Source organism: Pithys albifrons, chromosome 8 (genome assembly GCF_047495875.1).
Source record: "Pithys albifrons albifrons isolate INPA30051 chromosome 8, PitAlb_v1, whole genome shotgun sequence".
Lineage (NCBI taxonomy): Eukaryota > Metazoa > Chordata > Aves > Passeriformes > Thamnophilidae > Pithys > Pithys albifrons.
Genome location: NC_092465.1, coordinates 20180559 through 20201766, shown reverse-complemented (window position 1 = coordinate 20201766; position 21208 = coordinate 20180559). Strand labels below are relative to the sequence as shown.

Below are 21208 nucleotides of genomic sequence, written 5' to 3'. Positions count from 1 at the left end.
ATCACATTCTCAGATTTATGCTGAGTGGCAGACAAAGCAGAGGGAATGACCTCCCTGCCTGGGCTAGATTTCCAGATTGATTAATGAGAAAACAGAACCTGCAGAGATGAGACTCTTCTCTGCAAAGCACCAAGTCGGTCAAAAAGTCGTCATACTGGTGTTGAACTACCTGCACAGCTTTGAGAAAGTGAAATCAAAACCCTTAAGAAAAGATCACAGACAACATTTGACTAGGGAGGTTCTCCATGCACCAGGTGCAAAGTTAGTACCACAGCTCCCAGCAGGTCTAGTGGCTCTCATGCAGACCTGTCTGAAGGGGGAGAGATTCAGCAGCCAAAAGCAGCAGGTCCTCCAGGCAGCCTGTCTGCCAAACATCTTGGGAGGTGGAATTTGGCTTTCTGATAGCATTTGTGGGGCAGTCCTCTGAGCTGTTGGAGTCTTCAGCTAAGTGGCCTACAGCAGAGAAACTGAAACTGAGACCCTTTAGAGAGGCATCACCTGGTTTGCAAAGGGACTGAAGGTATGTGTGTGGGGCAGGGCCCTACAGAAAGTGCTGTGAGCTTCCACTAACACAGGGTCAAACTCTGGAAAAGCATCAGCTACAGCTGCTGCCTCTTCAACACTAGGAAGAGCACCTGCATAGGGTCCCCATACCTCTCTTTGGGAATGCAGCAGACATACAGCAGGCACCACTGTTTTTCAGGATGCCCAGTGCCACTGTCTGTCAGTACCAGCACTTGCCTTCACTGCAATATACCCCTGAGTCCATGGAAAAACGTGCAGCTTGAGCTGTCTCAGTAACTGAAGAGGCATATGACCTGCTCCCAGCCTATCACTCCATGTTTAATGTTATCAGGTGCTACAAAATCCTATTTCATACTCATCAGTGGGCACTCCCAGTACCTCCAACACAAAGCTGGGCGAGGGCAGGGAAGGCAGTGAAAGCGGAAAAAAGAAATAAAAAGAAGACTAAAATGGAGGTGTATCCTAGTTTAGTATACACCCAACATTTCTCAGTCACGTTATTTGGCCCCCAGCAGCACAGAGAACAATTAAAGACATTCAGCAGTAATATCAAACCATTCCTTTAATCCATTTTCTTCAAGCAGACTGAAGAAAAAAGTGAATTAAATGCTGTTTCCCTTTCTGGGCATCCTACAGAAAAGCAAGGGAATGGCATCTTAAGTCATTTCAGTAACTACAAACCCACACATGGAGGCCATTTCACCATACAATAATAAAAACAGCAAAGCACCTACCTTACTCCATGAGAACTAAGCTACTGGCATTGCCCTAGGGCCATACTGCAACCCAGCTCTTTACCTTCTTCAGCTGCAAAAAACTATGGCACTGTTCTTAATATTCCTTCTAGCTGCAATTACATTAACACATAGGTAGTCCAAAAGGGGCAAGAAGTCAAGTAGAAAATCTCCTCTGTTTTCACAGCTGACACATTCATGTTTTACAAATGCAAGATTTCTAGTCCCTCCTGGGTATTCATCAAGGCATTCCTGACAATATGGATTATTCCTAAGCAATCTTAATGCTCTTGGGCAGCAGTCTTCTGCACTTCTGTATGAGTCTTCTTAACAGAAATGCTGTTCAGGGAACTCCTTCTGTAATAATGTTTCTTGAAAAGGACAGTTACTCAACTCTGCCAGCTCTGAAACAGAGATGCCAGACTGACCTACTGAAAACTGTTAGAAAAAAGTAGCAACAATACAAATAAGATTACTTTTGTTATTGTGGTCCTTTCTTTCCCGTTTGTGACATTTCTTTAAATCATTAATTAGCACTATGCTTTGAAGGTGTTACCTGTTAGATTTTAGTTATACACAAGGGTAATCACAGAATATGCTGAGTTGGAATGGGTGGACCCCACAAGGATCATTGAGTCCAGCTCCTAGCCCTGCACAGGACCATCCTCAAGAATCACACCATGTGCCCAAGAGTGTTGTCCAAGTGCTTCTTGAACTTTGTCAGGCTTGGTGCTGTGGCCAGTGGCCTGGGCAGCCTATTCCAGTGTCCAACTACCCTCTGGGTGAAGAACCTTTTTCTGATATCCAACCTAAACCTCCCCTGACACAATTTCAGGCCATTCCCTCAGGTCCTGTCACTGTTCACCACAGAGGAAAGACCAGTACTTGCCCTTCCTCCACTCAAGAGGAAGTTGTAGCTGCAATGAGGTCTGCCCTCAGTCTCCTCCAGGCTGAACAGACCAACTGCCCTCAACCGCTCCTCATATGGCTTCCCCTCAAGGCCCTTCACCCTCCTTTGGATGCTCTCTAATAGTTTAATATCTTTCGTGTATTATGGTGACCAAAGCTGCACGTGAACACATAGATATTAATGGTACAAACCCCATAATGTCAAGTGGTACTTGTGATGCCACCTTACTGCAGCACTTTCACCCATACTCAACAGAATAGCAGCGGTATAAAAATGGGATATTTTGTTTTTAATGCAGTTCAAACCATATGGATGTTTGTGAAAAACGTATTTATTTACAGCAGATTCAGCCTCCAGTAGTAACTGTTGAAAGATATCATGAAAATAAGTGGCAAAGAATAGGAGACAGAACATTATTCAGTTGGAAGAACACAGGGCAGATAGCAGAGAAACGCCATGGGTCTCAACTTACAGACAAGCCCTCTGGAATCAAGGCTTCTGCCACTCACATTGATTTAACATATCACACTCACTGACTAAACTGCCAAGTGGCTATGGAGCATTAGTGCCACTGAAGGGCAAAACATCATCCTCATGGCTTATAGATCAACAAGGAAAGGGAAAGGTCTGCAAAATGTATGCATCTAAATTCCTTCCCCTGAACCAAAAGAAATCAGCTCTGTGACTCTTTTTTACTGAGTTTGAAGAAAGATCTAGTTCCCGTATTTAGCAAAATACAACATAAATTTTCTAGAATCAAAATGAAATATTCAAGAAAATTAGCAGTTACAGATTATTTTATTTTAGGAATGAGTGAACTGCCTTTTTTTTTCTTTTTAAAAAGAGCAAACCACGGAAGATCTAGAAATTGTCAGTAGCTTGGAACTAAAAGATGTGAATACACAGAAAGATTGCCTACATCTTCTACAACCTGTTAAAACACTCAGTACAAATGTAGACATTCCTTTAAATATACCTGCCAAATATTTTTCTGTCAAATAATACTTCAGGTAACTGGAAAGCACATAAATGAGCCTCACTCCTTTTAAAACTCATCAGGTGCTTGTAAGACTAATAAATTTTCCTTATATAATTTTTTCCTGTGTTTTACAAAACAGGAGTATGGGAAGCTGGACAGGGATGATTAAAAAAACAAATCACATGAGGTTTCAGTCTTTGAAAAGGAACACCCTTAAGGGTAGAATATCTTTATAGTACATAATAGATATTTATGAAGCAAATGACATGTCATTATAAAACTGTAAAAAAAAGGCTACTCAGTTCACTGCCTTAATGCCAGTGGTAGGTATGTGCAATGGCCTAGTTTGCTCACACCTCTCCAGCCAGGCAAAGATGATATGGTGGAATATATAACACCTAAATAAAAATATACAGGTATTTGAAAGTCAGAAAACCAACTGGAAGTCATTTTGATGTCATCAATTTGCTATCAAAGAAGAGTAAAATGGAGATAGAAAACAGCAAGTACATTTCTCTTGAGCCGCAGCGAGTAAAAGACCAGTGCTCGAGTCAGGCCAGTGCTGAGTGCTGGTGCTTTCAGTGAGGTTCAGAGAAACTCAACTACATACAAGCATTTGGCTGAATTCCCACAGTGCACAAGGCTGCCAGGGCACTTTTGACCATTCCAGAATACAACACAGACACTGCTGAATTTAAAGGATCTAAAATGATAATCAAGACTTAGATAAAAGTACTCCTTTTACTGTAACATGAAAGCATCAACACATTTCTCCAGCTGAGAACTCTTAATCTACTCTGTATAAGCCACTGCGAAATACTACACCAGCATCTGATATGAGCTGGCAATTTTTCTGCTTTTTCCTGTTAAATAGATCCTTATTTTAGATGGGCACCATTTCACACATTGCATATTGGGTGCATTACAAGGTTTCCACATTTTTTAAAAGATAAACCTTCTCTTTAAAAGAGAATTATTATAGTGTTGCAAGAGGCGATGCCTCTGTCAAGCCTGTACCTCTTTTTGTCAACTACTATAAGGCATTAGTGCTAATATTTTTCAACTCAGTGGGTTTCCCTGACAGCTTGCACTTGCCCATGGGCACAGAACTGTTTTACTGTGTGACACCAGGGCACAGCTGCATTTCTTCAATTTGATCTTCCTGGTTTTCAGTTTTGCTTACGCTACAAAAAGAACTGTCCCTACCATCCAAACTGGTCTATGATCTAATACCTTATTTATTTATAAACACGGCATCTCTGTTGTCTTCTGTAGGGTGCTTATAATGAAAGGCTTTTGACTTGCTGTCATTGCACTGCAGAGGTTGTGCTCCTGGCTCTCTGCTGGACACTACATGTTCTCAGGCACCGCAGGTGCAGGGGAGACAGCCTGGATCTGCTGCTCCAGGTTTAAGCACTGCAAATCTGTGGCTGGGGTGCTACTCAGCTGTTAGCCATCCACTTCCTCACCTTCATCTCCCATTCAACATCCACAGCAGGTTGCTGTAAAGTCTCCCTGATAACAGGTACAGGTCATTTATACATAACTAAGAAACAGCTAAGCACTCGCAGCTTACATACATTATTCAATATTACTCTTGATTTCAATTCATCTCCACTGCCACACAGTTCTGTTGAGCACTGTTTTTTCTGTATCTCTGGTTTTTGAACTAGTGAAGTTATACTTATTTCAAGCTCATGATTAATGGAATGTTTAGCATCTGCAGACAATGCAAACAAGGGACTTACATGTATTCATCATAAATTGGTTGTTTTATTTACAATTTATCCTTCAATATGGATTTAAATTTTGTGGATGCTTTCTTGAGATTTTTACTTCTGGAATAATTTGGAAATCCAAATACAGAGGTGTGTTTCCACATATATAGATCTCTCACAAGACTCCCAGAAGAATACTGGGGTTCCAAATAGCAAGTAACTTTATTCAGAACATAATGGAGCCTTCATTTACTCTTTTCAGAGCTATGCTCCTGCTAAAATTCTACTAAACAGGGATTTTTCCATTAGCGTAACCTACTATCATTTAATTAAATGACAGCTGAAGGAAGTACATAAAAATATTATGAAAGCCTTCAAAATGTTTTAAAAAAGTAATTTTGAAACATTAAAACCCCTGCAAGAATATGTCAATGGACTGTTATTATAGAATAACTGTTGTGCTGCCTGTTCTGCTATGGAGTTGGATTCACCTTGGACGAGAGAACTTGGCATATTACTGATTCTGGAAAAATGTTTTCATTTGGCCAGAGGTTTGGGTTTTTTGTTTTGTTAATTTTTTTTTTCATTAACAGCCCTTTAATAGCATCGTTCAATTACTTGAAATTTCATAACTGTAATGGTAAAATTAAATGTGAAATTACTTTTTAATATTACATGTATCCTGGGTTTTTTTACTATCCCTCTGTGGAAAAAAATTGAAAGCCCTCATAGATCTTAACAAAGTTATACTTGGAATTTATGAAGCAGTTTTGTTCTGTCATTGATATTTCATCATTTCATTCTTAGAAGAAACAGTACATCTACTAGATACTACATGTTTAATTCCATTCAAGTCTCTGTGTGAGAGCAGAAGGATTTTGTGGCTGCTGCTACTTGCCCTTCAATATTTGATTGTTCCAGGCTCTTCTTCCTATGTACAGGAAAACCCCACATCATAGTAACAAGTAACAGAGTAAGACAAGCACTTCAACACCAGTTTCTTTGTGATGAATATCTGCAAGAGGTAGAGACTAGAAATTGTATTTCCAGTTCACTACACACGTAATACAGGTATTCCTCAAGTCAAAGATGATACATGCTTGAAGCTTTCAATGTTTTTAGTCTCATTGTTCTTACCTTTCTTTTGACATCAATGAATTGAGAAAACATTAAGGACCAGTAGAATGACAATTCAACCATGTAGTAATAATGAAGGTCAGGCATCAGCGGCTGAAAGATGGAGATGAGAAAAAGTTAATAGAGTCTAACTGACATTAAAGGCAGCTGTGGCCTATAGGAGACATGTTTAATCACAGGTAATTATTGAATTATACATAAGCATCCTATGTAAGAAAAGTGATGATGGTTGCCTCTTTCAAACTTCAATGGCTCTGGAAAAATAAAGCTCCTCAACCTACTTTCCCTTAATGTTTTAGTCTTGACAATATTTTAATACCAAAAATTATGATGCTGTCAGTTTGGAACCCAGAACAAACAAAATTCTGAGTACCCCTAAGTCGGTTTTGAAAGATTACTTGAAACATCTTGCAGTACATCAGTAATGTGGGTTTAAAGCACAGCAAAAGAAACAATGCCAGAGCAGATTAGAAAAAAGTAATGCTAGTATATAATCTCATCTGCTCAGGATGATAATGTTGTAAGCTGTGAATAGGGCTCTTTCTAATATCAATGCCTACTTTGAAAGAATTTAACCATTTTCCGGGAACATACTAACATTTGGAAAGAAGATAATAAAACAAATTTATCCAGGCATATTGTTTGATATACAACAAGGTTACACAGATGCTTAAAAGAATAAAAATAGTAAGACATGAGAACTTATGCAAAACCAAAACCAACCTGGCTTAACTTCAGAGAACGTAACTGGTGGCACTCTTATCTATTTGGCCCCCAGCCTAGGAGAGCCAGTCCTAGGAGCTACTCTAATTCCCATGCAAATGTGCCTCCCTAATAATAATTTCTTCCATTGCAGTGATAAAGAGGGACACTGGCAGAGGAGATGCTCCCAAGGACATCTCCTGTGGGATTATATAAACCATCTCTAGAGCAGTTTGCACTGGCACAACTATGCACCCATGTAGGGCATGAGCTGTTTCCATTGGCAAGAGGTATCCCAGGTGCCTCTTTTATTCCTATTCTCTTTTGCAGACAAGTTCATTGCAGCTGAAAAACAGTCCTTAGGTGCTCAGTGAATGCTCTGTGTGGGTTATTTTAATATAGATATATGCGTATGCTTTATGAAAAATGGGTACACTCAAAATCAATGTTTTAAAGCCACTTCTTGGGCCAATATAATCCTTTTCTCATTCAGTGAGACTGCCAACAGACTTTTAATTAGGTTTATTTAAAAAAAGGGAAAGAGAATAAGAGCTAACAATGAACTGCGACGATTATACTCATTATTGCAGGGGAACTCCCTGAGGAAAATTTCCAGTAAAAAATGAAGATTGTCAGCTGTTTTATTAACAATAGCATTAGTATTTCTAAACTCATACATAATGGTAATGTAGGGTAATTTTAATGATGTCACAGATTCCCTTCTGGAGCAATACTGTCTGTTTAATTTAGTTCAAAGGTTAGGTTTTAGTCCTCCACAGACTTAACCTCAATAGGCCTATCCTGTGCTTATGGTTGTTCTGCCACGCAAATGATCCATCTGAGTATATCTACAGTAATACAGTGAAGTCCAGTTGGTTTTGTGCAATGCATTGTTGAGTAACTTAAAAAGGATTTGTAGTAAACAAGAGATCAGAAATTTTATCTAGTTAAGGAAAAAGCTACAAAACAAATTGACAATCTGGTACTTAATCCTGATTAGCACCCAGTAGACAATTTTATCTTCAAGACAATTGTTTTCATAATGACTTTAATTAGATGATTTGCTTTCTGTTGGACCCTCACCACTAGTAACATGATATTAGCTATAGTAGTTTTAGTTGCCACACTCTAAAAGTTGTAACCAGCTTTCTAAATAACTGGTTTTTTGGTAAGTCTGGTAAATGTATGTTCTTTGACTATTAAGATTTATGTTCTTTCATTGTAAGTAAATCTCTTATTGCATATAATAACACAAAAGGAGTAGGAAAGAGGATTGAAAGGCACCAGTGACTGCAGCCATATCAATCTAAAAAACTACTGTAGCTAAAATTTCTGAGGGATGAACATTCTACAATTCTCCCATTCAGTTTCTTCTGCTGCTGCTTCCCTAATATTGTTCAGTTCACTCTCCAGTCTCTGCACGGAGTTTAAGTCATTATTTTTTCTGAGGCTACACAACTAAATTCCTTCAGCCTTTCTCAGATCAAGATTCCTGGTCATTCTTGCTGAACTATCTCCATTGAACTATTTCCAACAGGTACACAACCTCCCAGAACAGCAGCATCCAAACAGTTCTCCTGTTCAACCTGTCAAGGGCTGTTCACTGTCCCAGGGAATTCATGCGTCTTTTAAACAGTATTCTTCATCATACTTTCCAGTCTGAAAATGACCTTTCCCCCCACCCACCCCTTGCCCTTCAGGAAAAAAAAAAAAGAAAATATATGCCCTAGGCAGGTTAAACTCCTTAAACTGCAAACTCTTTTCTGAAGTTTTTGGAATTCATACAATTCAGTTGTGACAACTACATTCATCTTTCTCATCCTGAACTCAAGCAAGATGAGAAGTATCTAGCAATGTTCTGAAATGCTGAGTAGCCCACTGACAATAATGTGTTTACATAAAGCTTCAACTTCATGAAAACAGAACTCTGCAAAAGTGTTGGGTTTGTTTTTAGGCAGGACTATAACTTTTACCTGATATGGGTAGCCGTTCCAGCACTGTCTGGTATTCCAGAGCCAGGGTGTCTGAGAGAGAAAGAGAAAAGAAAAAACAAAACCAAGGTCTGTACACACTATTTTGTGCAATGTTAATTGTATATTTTTAATACAAGTGAAAGATAAAACTACAGGAACAGCTTAAGGTTTGCAATTTTTGTTAGAGGCTAAGAAAAATTAATAGAACAAGGAGACTCCTCAGAGTTCACAGAATGAATTAGAGCAACTTGCCTGTTTAGTGTTGGTACTCCCTGACCTTACTATTGCAGGAGTGGAGACTGAACGTAATCAGCTTGTGCTTAGATGGTCAGATCTCACAATACCTTCTCAATAGTGCAAGAAATTTTGATCTTGGGCTGCTCAAATATTTTAAGGAAGGTTCCTTGCATGTGCTGTTACATATAAGCATTGTTCCATCCTTCATCCCTGTCACATCAGCTCAAACCAGCAAATGATACCTGTTGCTTTCCTGGCTGAAGACATTACCATCCAGAGATGATAGATCTTGCTATCACACAGAAGATACTCTCACATCTTGGGGCAACATGAAATATGCCAGAGACAAATTTATTGGAGAATCACCCACAGACTCTGTTGCAAAAAGCTGGGCAAACTAAAAGACCTGGGAAGATGAAGCTCTGCTATGCTTCCTGTTTCTTTGCTGTTTGCATGAGATTTATGTGATTATTTTTCTTTTAATACCACAAGAAAGACTTTTAAATCTTTTATTATAAGCAGGTTGTTTCTTTCACAATTATTTAGTTTTACCACCTCTTCTTCAGAGTTATAGTCCAATTCCCAACTGGTACTTAAGTTCTAATTGTGATTTGTCTTATGGAAAGTCCTTACAGCCTTCGTTGGTTAACATGATGTAATACGATTATTAAAGGCTCTTCCTATATTTTTGAATGTATCCTTTAATGGAAAGGAAGATAAAATAGAATTTGCACACCCATACCCCACAATGCTCCTGAAATGGCAAAGAATAAATTTTACAGTAACCTGAGCAGGACACCAACATTTGAAGTAACAGACCTCTTAAGAGTTTCTGACATGTCGCTCACAATGATGTTGTAAGAATGATTAAAGTTCATCCAAATTTCTCCTTCTCTCTATTGGAATTACTTCATTGAAGCAATCAATTAGTTCAAATCAATTAATCTTCACACTAGTTACTGTGCTGTGCAAGTTACCCTCATTTCATGCAATAAAAAAGGTCTTCAGAAACAGCCATGGACCCTCTTTTGCAAGATAATATACAGAATCTAAAATATTTCTGTCTGACAGCTGTCTAAATTAGATCCATACAGGGATTCTAGGATAATTTATAGTTTTAGTCAGGTTTGAAAAGCTGTAACTGTCTTTCATATCAGATTCAACAAGAGATTAGAGATGCTTCCTACCTAATTATTTTGCTGCCTAAATTACAGGTCTTAGGAAAAAACCGCATTTTTATCTTTCAAATATTATGACATCATCAGGTTTCTTCATAGAGATGCCTGCTGTAGGAGCTGCAGATACAGAGGTCTGTGTACAACTAAAATGATGATTGCTAAATAAAATAGGCCTCACTGGAGGAACCTATAACCACAAAGCCTGAAAGGATACCACAAACCAATGGATAATATAATGTATGCATTAAGTCTCAAAGACCAATACAGTCCAGAATATATGCCTCTTCTGAGCCACATAAAGCTCAGAAAGCCTCACGTCCTTCTCAGATAAAATGCTTATGAGTAGCTGTTTGGAAATATAATGGATCTTCTGCAGTGTTTAAGATGGCAGAGCTCCTACACCACCTTCTTACCACTCTTTCCTCCCCAGCCTCCCCTCCCACTGACTTGCCCTGGCATCTCTGAGTTACTTCGAAGAGCTGTAGCAGCAGGGGACTTGGGTTATGCTTGCACTGGAAGATTTTAGGGAAGATGTAGAGGAAGAGCTTGGTTTAAGCACAACCTTCCTCTCTGACCTCCACAATGAGAACTGTCCTAGACTGAATCTAACTTGTATGTATAGACCGCAGATTTAGTTAAACCAATAAGTATCTTGTTTAGTCCTCTGTGAACCTCACAACTGTGGAATACTCTTTACAGGCTTCAGTAGGAAGGGCAGAAGCTTAAAAAATTCTCCCAGTCTGCAGTGTGAAACCTGGACACTAGTGAAAGGTGGATTAATCAGAGAGGACGTAAGACCGACATTCCCAGGGCTCAGCTGAGTCCTGTATGTGCTCATAGGACATGTCTGCAAACTTCATCACACCAGGCAAGTTCACCATGAAGCCGAGCACAGCTCTTTGTGAAAAGTCCCATGATGGATGAGGAGAAAAGGTCAGTGACTTGGCTTCACAACAGACCCTTTTTCTGATGAACATAAAAGAGTGCTACTATTTCCAGTGCCTGCTGAATACTCAGTTTCCCATTTTACTTCATATTCTTGGTATATAACTTCTGAGGAAGGGAGGAACCTGAGGGGACTGGAGAAGAGAGGAAATGCAAAGATCCTGGTAACAAAAAAGCCTCCTTAAGCTGGAAATAGAATACTAAAAACTTTAGTATGAATTATACCAGGCACAAAGCACCAGCCCTACAATGCTGACACCCTGACTTACAGAACATAAAGAAGTTCAGATACAAACTGAAATTTTTCCACACTTTGGGGCAGTGCCTAATAAGTGCAGTATCAGTGACAGAAGAGGATAATAAACAGCTCTTCAATCTTTCATGATTTACAATATTAAGGAACAAATCACTATTAATTTCCTTACAGAAATATCTGTTAAAAGTTTCATCAAACCTCTCTCCAACTCAGTGATTAAATAGACTAATTTTAAAGAATTACTTCAGAATCCCCTTGTTCAGACAAAGGAGTGATGGAGGATTTGGGAAAAAAACCGAAGCCCTCAAATTATCTGTGATGTCTGCATGCTTAGCCAGAAGTCTCAGGTTGTTTTGTAACCATTGTCTAATCCACTTATCACTAGAGAAATCTTCTAATTGGCCCCTGGCTTTCAAAACCCCCAAAGAAATGAAAATCTAATGGTCTTGTTCCAAATGCTGCTTATATCTAGTACGTGAAAAGTCAGTTTTGAGAGTAAATGGAGGAGGGAAAAATGTAGTACAATAAGAACCCTTCCATTTGTGATCAGCTCCATAAACAGTCAATTTGGCTGAAAGGTATTTTTGTGTATTTTATCAGGGAGGCAACAGACATGCACCTGAAAAAGTACTATTTGAAAGTAAGAAAATAAATTTTGGTTCATCATAAAGTAATAAAAATAACCAAGAATACTCCTCTCACCCATATGTGCCCAGCAGAACCCACTGAGTATAGGAAACACAAAAAGCACAGGCTAGGTTCTCAGAGAGACAGACAAGGGTTGTACATGTCATGAGGAAGAACTTTTCCATACTGTCAGCAAGGCAACCATCAGATGTGTGTGCATTAGGCATTTCATGAATGTGAGTTCTACTCACCTCTTATAGAATCAGCTGTGTCTGTAAACATAAATATATATACCTAGGTCACATAAATTTGCAAAATGACTGCAGTTCATTTCACTGTAAGTTGCGGTATGAGCAACAGAGTAATTTTTCCTCATACCCAGCCCAAGCAGAAATCTCAATATGCAAGTTGTACCCACAAGCACTGGTGTTGGTTTGTCCTTGGAAGTATGAACCTACAGAAAAGTAAGAGATGTGCACAAAATGAACACAGCGTGGCTGTCATCCATTTTTTCTTTCTGTAGTCCATAAACTTGAAACAAATGACATACTGCAGAAACATTTCCAGAAGTGCATCACTAAGCCTCATGAGAGCAAACTCTCCACAGAGCAGCTTCTGCCCTAACAGTTTGGAGTATCACAAAGAACTGTTACACACCTGATTTACTCCCAACCACACAAGCATGTTGTAACCCACAAAGGACTTCATCCTAAATTGTCAGATAAGTAGAAAAATCTTATGACTCTTCCATCAAATAAAGAAATACAATCTGCCTCTGTTTTTATCAGAATTCAGTATGTAAAAATACAGAAACATCATGACACAATCTCCACATTTCACAAGAGCTTTTTATGTTCAAAACCACAGTTCAAATTAAAATGAGACATCCTTCATAAAAATAACAAACCAAAACAAAACAAAACAAACTTGCTTTTGAAATTAGAAAACATTTGATCCTGTAAAACAAAGCCAGCACAATACAGAAATCCTGAGCATTCACCGTGTATATGTTCACTACTCTGCAAATTCAAAAGGCCAAGATTTTATCTGGCTTGCTTAATGTTTTTGAATACAGCTTTGTATCGTTTGTCTCTGACAGTTACAAGCAATATTAAGTGGAATAGAAATTAGCACTGTTAATTACAGCCAAGATAATACATACTTTTGGCAAAGTTCTACCATCTCCATCTACCATTTATCTGGGGGTGATCCATGCAGATGCCAAAAATGTCTCACGGCGTTCACATCTACTTTCATCAAGCTAGAGCAGGTCCTTGCTCTTCACGGAAACAAGTGGTATGAAGTAAGGCCAGAAGATTTCTACTTAACATTTGCTTCGCCCCACAAATGCTGTTTGCTCCTACCCCTAGACTAAACATTCACAGGTGTGACACATGACATGTTCTCTTTTCCTCAACAGCAGCTGCCTTCTCCCATGGCAGGCAGAACATCATCTCCTGCTCACATGGACAGACACCCCCCGTACTCTGTTGTACAGCTTGTCTACCCAAGAGTGCAATTTTAACAGCAGGGGAGGAGAAGACTACAGGCTTTCTGTTGACTGAAAAATACAGAAACACTGAATGCTTTTCACACCATTTTTATTATCCAGGAACTGAAAATTAAAAGCTTCTAGTGAACGCACCTTTCATAACATCAGCAGAAGGACAATTATTCATAATTAACAGTTGTTTTGTTGTGGTTGGGTTTTTTTTTTGTATTTGATTTTCTACACACACATACTTAAATCAAATAGTATCTCAAAGCTCATTTTTGCTCCCGATTATGGCTAGGGATTATATCAATTTTTTAGTTTTTCAATATATGACTAAGCATTCCTTCTGCACATCACTTGGTTGAATAAGCACTTGCTTAGGGGTGAAGTAAACTAACTTCTTCTTTCTTTCTCTTTCTTTCTTTCTTTCTTTCTTTCTTTCTTTCTTTCTTTCTTTCTTTCTTTCTTTCTTTCTTTCTTTCTTTCTTTCTTTCTTTCTTTCTTTCTTTCTTTCTTTCTTTCTTTCTTTCTTTCTTTCTTTCTTTCTTTCTTTCTTTCTTTCTTTCTTTCTTTCTTTCTTTCTTTCTTTCTTTCTTTCTTTCTTTCTTTCTTTCTTTCTTTCTTTCTTTCTTTCCCAACCCAGGGGCTCTGTCTTCTAGTGTTAAAATGGCTCCACCAATTTATGGTAAACCCAAGGGATTTTTCAATAAATTGGTCTGTTAGATACAAATTCCACAATGATGTTTGGCTTCCTTCCACATCTTACTTGGCTCAATGAGGATCAGCATAACTGTAGACTACTGCAGCCTTTCACTCTTAAGGGCAATAGATCTCCAGGAAAACATTTGCTTCTGCATATAACTTACAAAAAAATACATCCTTTTTCCTCTTAGCTACAGAAAAACTTCTTGTTATTAATTGTTATAAAACAAGCGACAGTTTTACAAGTCACAGAAAGTGACGTGACCTTTCTTTTTCACAAGTATCAATATTTTTCAGCTTATTTCTCACAAGGAGAAAGAAAATTAAATTCGTTAAAATTTTCCTTGATTTTAAGAAAAATATTTATAAAGGAACAATGAGGACTTTCTGAATCAGCTTTTCAAAGTGTCTCTCATCTTTCGCTAAGTTTGCCTGGCATCCAAGGACTTCAGACTTAGGATGTTTTGGAAACAGTTCAATATCCTAAATATGTGGTGTTTTCTTATTATCCTCTGAAAAATTGCCTGGGATGACATCATTCTTTGCTACTGTTATATTTGCTTTGCTACTACTTTAGAATTTCTCATACTGAGGTATTGCTGATTTAAAAAGTACATCAGACAGTTTCCAGTCTCCACTGGCCACACTTGGCAGGCACTGAGGGCACAACCCTAGCAGCAAATTATGCCAACAACATTGGCAGGCTGAACTGTGGAGTAAACTGACACTCTGCAAGCGCCACTGTTTAGTCACCTAGACATCAAAATTATGTATGCTTCCCTCTATCCAAAAAATCACTAAGTTCTGACAAAACACCATGATGGGAACAAAGAGAACTCAGCCAAACAACAAAATCCATGGCCACTCTCTTGCATCAACTTCTGTGTGTTCTTCCTTCCAGTGATCATTAATTTGGTTTAGGATGCAGTTGCTTCTCACACCAGGAATAGCATTTTCATAAATTGTTCACAGATCCAAGCAGTCATTCATATTTCTTGACATAGCTGACTACAGAAGTGAAGACAATGTGACATATTGTCAACGAACCTCCCGAAGGTTCTTTTCTCATATATTGTGACTAAGCAAGCTGTTTTAAATTTCTGCAGACCTAGTTTGTTGTTTTTGGGGTTTTTTGTTTGTTGGGGTTTTTTTTGGGTTGGTTGTTTTTTTTTTCCTCTAGAGCTTAGTGCTTTGTGTCTGCAGAAACAAGGTTTTGGGAGGAAAATGCTTCTGTAGTGAAGAGTGTTCAGCCTTTGCTCTGAGCAATCTGCACTGCTAATTTCAAAGCATAATTAAAAATTACACTTTTTCTAATTGGAAACCATAAAACATATGGAAGAATTCACAAAGGCCAAGATTAACAACAAACACTGGAAGGTGCACTTCACAGCTCAAATGCAAATACATGAGTGTGCAAAAAATATTTTTAGAAAAAATATGAATTCAAGTTCTGATGTATTTCAATAAAATGATCTCTGGAAAGGCAGAATAAGCTCCATGCACAACACACATCCACTTTTCTCTTTAGTAATATGATGTACAGAGATCTGGTGCTTGTGTCTTGTGCTGATAAAGGCTTCATTTCAACTTACAAATTATATGGAAAACAAAGCTGGCGAATGGAACTGATAGTTCTACAGAATCTGGAAGGGTCCTAATGTTGACTAGAGTGATGCATTGAACAGAAGTGATGAACACTCCTCCCCTTGCTCTGACAAAGACAGCCATTAGTCCCCTTACCAAGCTCTCTTTTGTGCACCTTCTTACTCTAACACTTCCTCTACTAATTGCTTTGCAGCAAGCAAAACTTTTTAAAACTTTTGCCTTCATTGTATTGGCAACATTTTCAAAGACTGTTTGGTCATGAGAAAGTTGAGCAGCCACTGGTGCTATTACCTTTTAGAGAAGGTCTATATAAACACTGCAGGAACCAGGCTAAAGTTCCTATTCACTTGTGAGTAAGAGGTTTCCCAGCAACACTATCCAATGTATTTTGTAGTTACTCTATCCACACAGTAAGTGCATAAAAAGTAGTGGACACATCCAACCAAGCAGTCCAGATAACCCTTTGGTGAAGCAAGGCACCTGTACACCTGTTAGCTCTACAGCTGCCTTCCACTTTTGATCACAGAGCCAGACCACATCAATTAGCCTAGAATTTGCATATAAGAGGATATATCTGAATTTATTTTATTTTAGAAAGACAACACATAACTGTAGGCCTGGAAGTAGTTTGTGAAGAGAGAGTTCTGAGGTTTACACTTGGCAAATCACACCTTAGTTACCTGTATAAAATTATAGCTTTAAGAGACCAGGAAAAATCCCAAGGGCAAACCTTTCCAAAAATATATAGGGCAGTTCACCCCTGGTAGATCACTGCAGAGTTGCATGATTTCAGAGTACTCCTAATTTTCTTACAGAATGCAGCTTTAACAAAGATCCAGGGTTTCCAATGCTCTGTGCTCTGATACTATGGTTACTCAAAGGCATACAGGAAAGTGGTTAATAATTAAACTCATCATTACATACCTATTTTATGTAATTACAGCTCCTATCTGTGATTGCTCTGCCAGAAGAGTGCATCTGTCTGACTTTGGTCAGCTGCTGACTTCCATACCATGTGCTGATGGGAAGTGCTTACCACATCCTTTGTTGTACTCCCAATACTGAGTTTTAAAAATCCCCAGAGAGCTGCTTTCCTTTGCAGGAGTCACTGTGGCTTGTTTCACTAATGTATAACATGTTCCATCACTGCATGCAGTCCACAAAGGGAGATAGACTCCATTTTTAATAATAGCAAACAACAACCACTTACCAAGTAAGTACCAAGGTACAGTTTCCTGCACATACCCAGATGTTTAAGATTGTGGTATTTATGAACCTACACCACCTACTGAAAAACTGTTGTATAGGGAAAAACCAAAGGCCTTCCACCTTCCATTCCTCCAACTGGTATGTTTTGCTGTACCTTCATACAGGCACATTGTGGCAAGGTATCAAAATCATCTCTGACAGTCTGAAAATTAGAAAGTTCCTGCAACTGCAGAATTTTTCACAGGAAATACAGACTTTCTCTAGTTCACAGGACCAATATTTATCCCCAGAGAGGCAGGAATGTGTTTGAATCACACAGTGGCATTACAGGCAGCTGGTGAAGAAGCCTTTCATTAGTAGCCTCTTCCACTTCTGGAACCATGGCGTTTGTCAGAGGTTAGTGCATATATACTGTGTCAGGGCAATTCACTCGTGGGGCTGCGTGTGTCTTTACAACTGAAATACTTAGAATCATAGAATACTTTGAGTTGGAAGGGACTCATTAGGATCATCAAGTCCAATTCTTGGACCTGCACATGACACCCCAAGAATCACACTCCTTGTTGTATTCAATGTTCCCACAAGTACCAAGTACTGAATTAAAAAATCCCAGTGAGAGAATCTCTCTCATATAGTGCTTTCCTCTAATAGGATGAAAGAAGGGGGAAATGTTAATTAATATAAAAACACAATTTGCAAGGAACTTATTCCTGCTCAATTCGGAGTCAGTGACCATGATAACATTTACTTCACTAAAGCAAAGGAAAACAGCCAAAATAATTTCCCAAACCTTTAAAAATATCTAGATCTACATAAAATTTCACATCTCTTTTCTCTTTGTTTTTCACCTTCCCCTCCTGCTGAGGAAGTGCACAGATACAAGCCTTTTGTTGTTTCCATTTGTCATGCTGCTGGTGATCTATTTAGACAAAAATTGTGGTGTTTTTCTGCAACTGATCTATTAAAATCTAGCAGTTAGACTGGCTGGTAGAAGTGAGAACAGGGGAACTATGGTCATGTTTTACAACTTGCCACAGAAAAAGCCTAGAGTAACTGGGAAAGAGGAGAAAATTCACTCTCACTCAGCTTCTTGAGCCTACAAATCTTATGGATGGGACAAAAATCCCTGAAGAAACTCCTTTAGTCACATGTGAGATAACAGCAGTTAAATAGAAGCAAAACTCGGAATTAGGTTTGAACTCACAGCAGTACTTTCCCCCACGCTAACCTGGCTTTGTGCAATAGCCAGCAGCCAAGACCATCAATAGGCAGAAGAAATGAGAAAGCCCCAAGAGGTGTAACAGACTGGTAGAGAACACAATATGATAAAACCTAAAAGATCACAAATAATATATTTATTTAACTAGCAGGATTTCCCCCCCCCCCCCTATTACTTTAAAGATAAAATGAAGAGTTTCATGACTCAAAGCACTTGGAGTGTAAAAATACATAGTGTTCTATAGGTTATACTAGTTTAAATGAGAATACAGCTATCCTGCTCCAAGTCATTGCCTCAATAGTGAGTTCAACTCAACAATGGCAACTCAAAGCACCAGTCACATTATTAATGACCTGTACTTATAGCTGAACATGACTGCTTCATTAATTTGAATAGCAGAACATGCAAATCTCCTGGCAATAGGAATGCTGAGCTAAGTACTTTAGTATAGGTATGAATTAGTCATCTTAGTTTACAGATGAATGAAAACTATTTTTATCATAAAATGATCCAAATGTAACACTTTCGGAAGTATTTCCTCTAGATCTGTCCTTTTTATGAAAGGACACTGAAAAATTTCTGTCTTTGAGAAAGCTGAGATGCCTGGAAAATGAATACTGTGCTGAAGTCCAATTAGCAACCGGTACACAGGGGGCCATGAGGTCTGGTAGTCCCTCTTTCACTGCCCTAACAACAGTGTAATGCACAAGTAGTAAAGATGCTGTGTATGGCTCAGTACCAACACTTGCCAAAATGATGATTACATAGCATTTACTTATTAGTCTGATGATATTAAATATCCCCATCTGGATTCAAAACAGATAAAGTTAAATTCAATTCTAGATGTATTTTTTAAATTAGTGTGTTGCTTTTCCTTCCCATGATTATGTAAAATTTGTCGCCATAGTCTACATTTGAAAGTCCTTTTGTCATTAGTGTCCTATTAATGAATTAGGATATATATCATTGATATTCTTCTTTTGGTTGTTGTTTTTTTTTCCCCCTAAGCCAGCCTACCTATCTTTGTTCTTTTTTTGCCTGATTCAGTTATTAACTTAACTTCCCTATGCTGACTGGCCATCTCTTACAAATCGTCATTGTCCAAAATGCATTTCTTTTCCCTGTTGATGCACACTGAAATGTTGGAGTAATTTAAAATTAAGTTTCTCCACTGACTTTGATCTTTCTCACAGCACTCAAGCACTCAAAACACTGAATTAATCTCTCCTAAATACTCTCAAAAATTTTTATGCCCTTTTGAAGAGATAGCTGAAACAAATTCCTTTTCCATGAGATACAATCTAACTTTGGTCTTACTGGAAACCTTTTCCACTCAGGATGCTATTTAAAAATGTAATACAGCATTTCCCCTTTCTCACAACAGCATTGTTCAAAAGGTCTGGCACAAGTATTCTTTCCTGCCAGCACAGTGAATTAGAAATTGTTTTATTTATCACCTAATGCTCAATCCTGCTTTCAAAGAAAGGAGTAAGAATATAATTGGATTCTAACATCTAAAATTATTTTAGCTTAAACAATTTTCATCATTTACAGATACTCTGCAATTGGTTTTATGATAAAAAGAAGTAATAAAACCCCCAGAGAATCCAAATCAATTTTAAAGCAAGCATAATCTGCCAAAGGCAGGCTTCATTTCCTCCCTGAGAGAAATACGTATCACATTATCCCTCTGCTAATAGCACAGTAATATATCAAATATCAGCATTGTGTTAAAAGGGCTCCACAGTGGCCTCTGACATTCTTCATTTAAATGAGAGTATTTATCCAGTATTGGGCAAATACGCCGGCTGAACAAAAGTAATTACAGGGTTTCAGTAATAGATAATATAACAACCTTTCAGGCATAACACAGGCAGGAAATGTCACAACAGACACAGACTAGACAAGAAAAGGTGCCCAGTAGAATGTCTGCTTCAATGAACTCAAGAATGAAGAAGACAGCAGGGGCTCTGGAGGCAAACCTCCTGTTTCTCAGCTCTTCGTTTGTTATTTTCTAGAGTCAGTTCCTACTCTAGAAAGGTACATATTTCCCAAACTCATACTTTGGCATCTCAGCATTAAAACCAGAAAAATTCAGCCTGATTTAAGTAGTCTTATTCTAAGAAGCAGATGACCAGACATATTTCAAACAGTGTGCATATTTCCAAGATGCTGCATTTTCTTGTATTGTTCTGTTCTGCAAAATACCCAGCAGCATTACCTTCATGAAGAAGTAGAGGCAGCAGGTACAGCAAGAGCAGATGGAAACAGTAAACGAAATACTGACCATTCTGAAGCAGGTCATTTTCTTGTGCTCCAAATGACACAACATGTTATGCAAATAACTTTCCAATAGCTGAGACACTTTTACAACAAAATCAAGTCTGTTCTATGACTAGAAAGGCTGAAAACTGTCTATGGCGCTGGACATTTTGAATACAGCAATTTATTCTTTAGTTTGACAGGTGCTGGTATTTTGCAGCACTTTTTTTTAGATACATTAGTTTTGATTCACCAAAATTGATTCCTACCTGTGATGAATATTTATAGCATTAATCTAAAAAGTTTAAAGAGCCACAGCTACCAATTGCTGCCAACCAGCTATTACTGGAGATCTATCTTGTAGGATATCTTCCAGCTGGAAGAGTTGTCAGTACTACAAGCATGAATGATGTCCTCCTATGATTCCCATACAATATTGAGGAAAAATATAATTTATTCTCTATTTCTACTTACAGCAGTGGCTGAGAGTCCCCATGAAGAATGCTTCCTATGCACTGCATAAGACTTGTATGAAAGAACTTGAAACTATTAATTTCTGCATTCAAACTCTTCTGCTATTTTTCCCTAGAATAGTAGCAATAATATTCTAACTCCATTTAAACTGCAACAAGACCTTCACTTTGAAATCATGAAAAAGTAATTTCATGATCCTGAGCCGACTGAAAATCCAGAAGTCCAAGTAAACACACTGTTGGTTTCAGAAATCATGTTGCTCATGAATCAGAAGCAAAGGTTCAGTGGAGCTGGAACAGAGAGAACGGCCCTACACAGGGA

The 21208-nt window shown here is 38.3% G+C and overlaps 1 protein-coding gene across 3 annotated transcripts in view; it reads right to left on the bottom strand.

Moving 5' to 3' along the window:
* The window catches only part of CERS6 (ceramide synthase 6), a 115916-nt gene that overhangs the window by 31450 nt on the left and 63258 nt on the right, over positions 1–21208 (bottom strand). For all 3 annotated transcript variants that reach the window (XM_071561678.1, XM_071561677.1, XM_071561679.1), the window contains 2 exons: positions 8679–8729; positions 6004–6096 (listed from right to left, as the gene is read on the bottom strand). In XM_071561678.1, coding sequence (XP_071417779.1) covers positions 6004–6096; positions 8679–8729 — 144 coding nt within the window. The remainder of the gene's footprint in view (positions 1–6003; positions 6097–8678; positions 8730–21208) is intronic.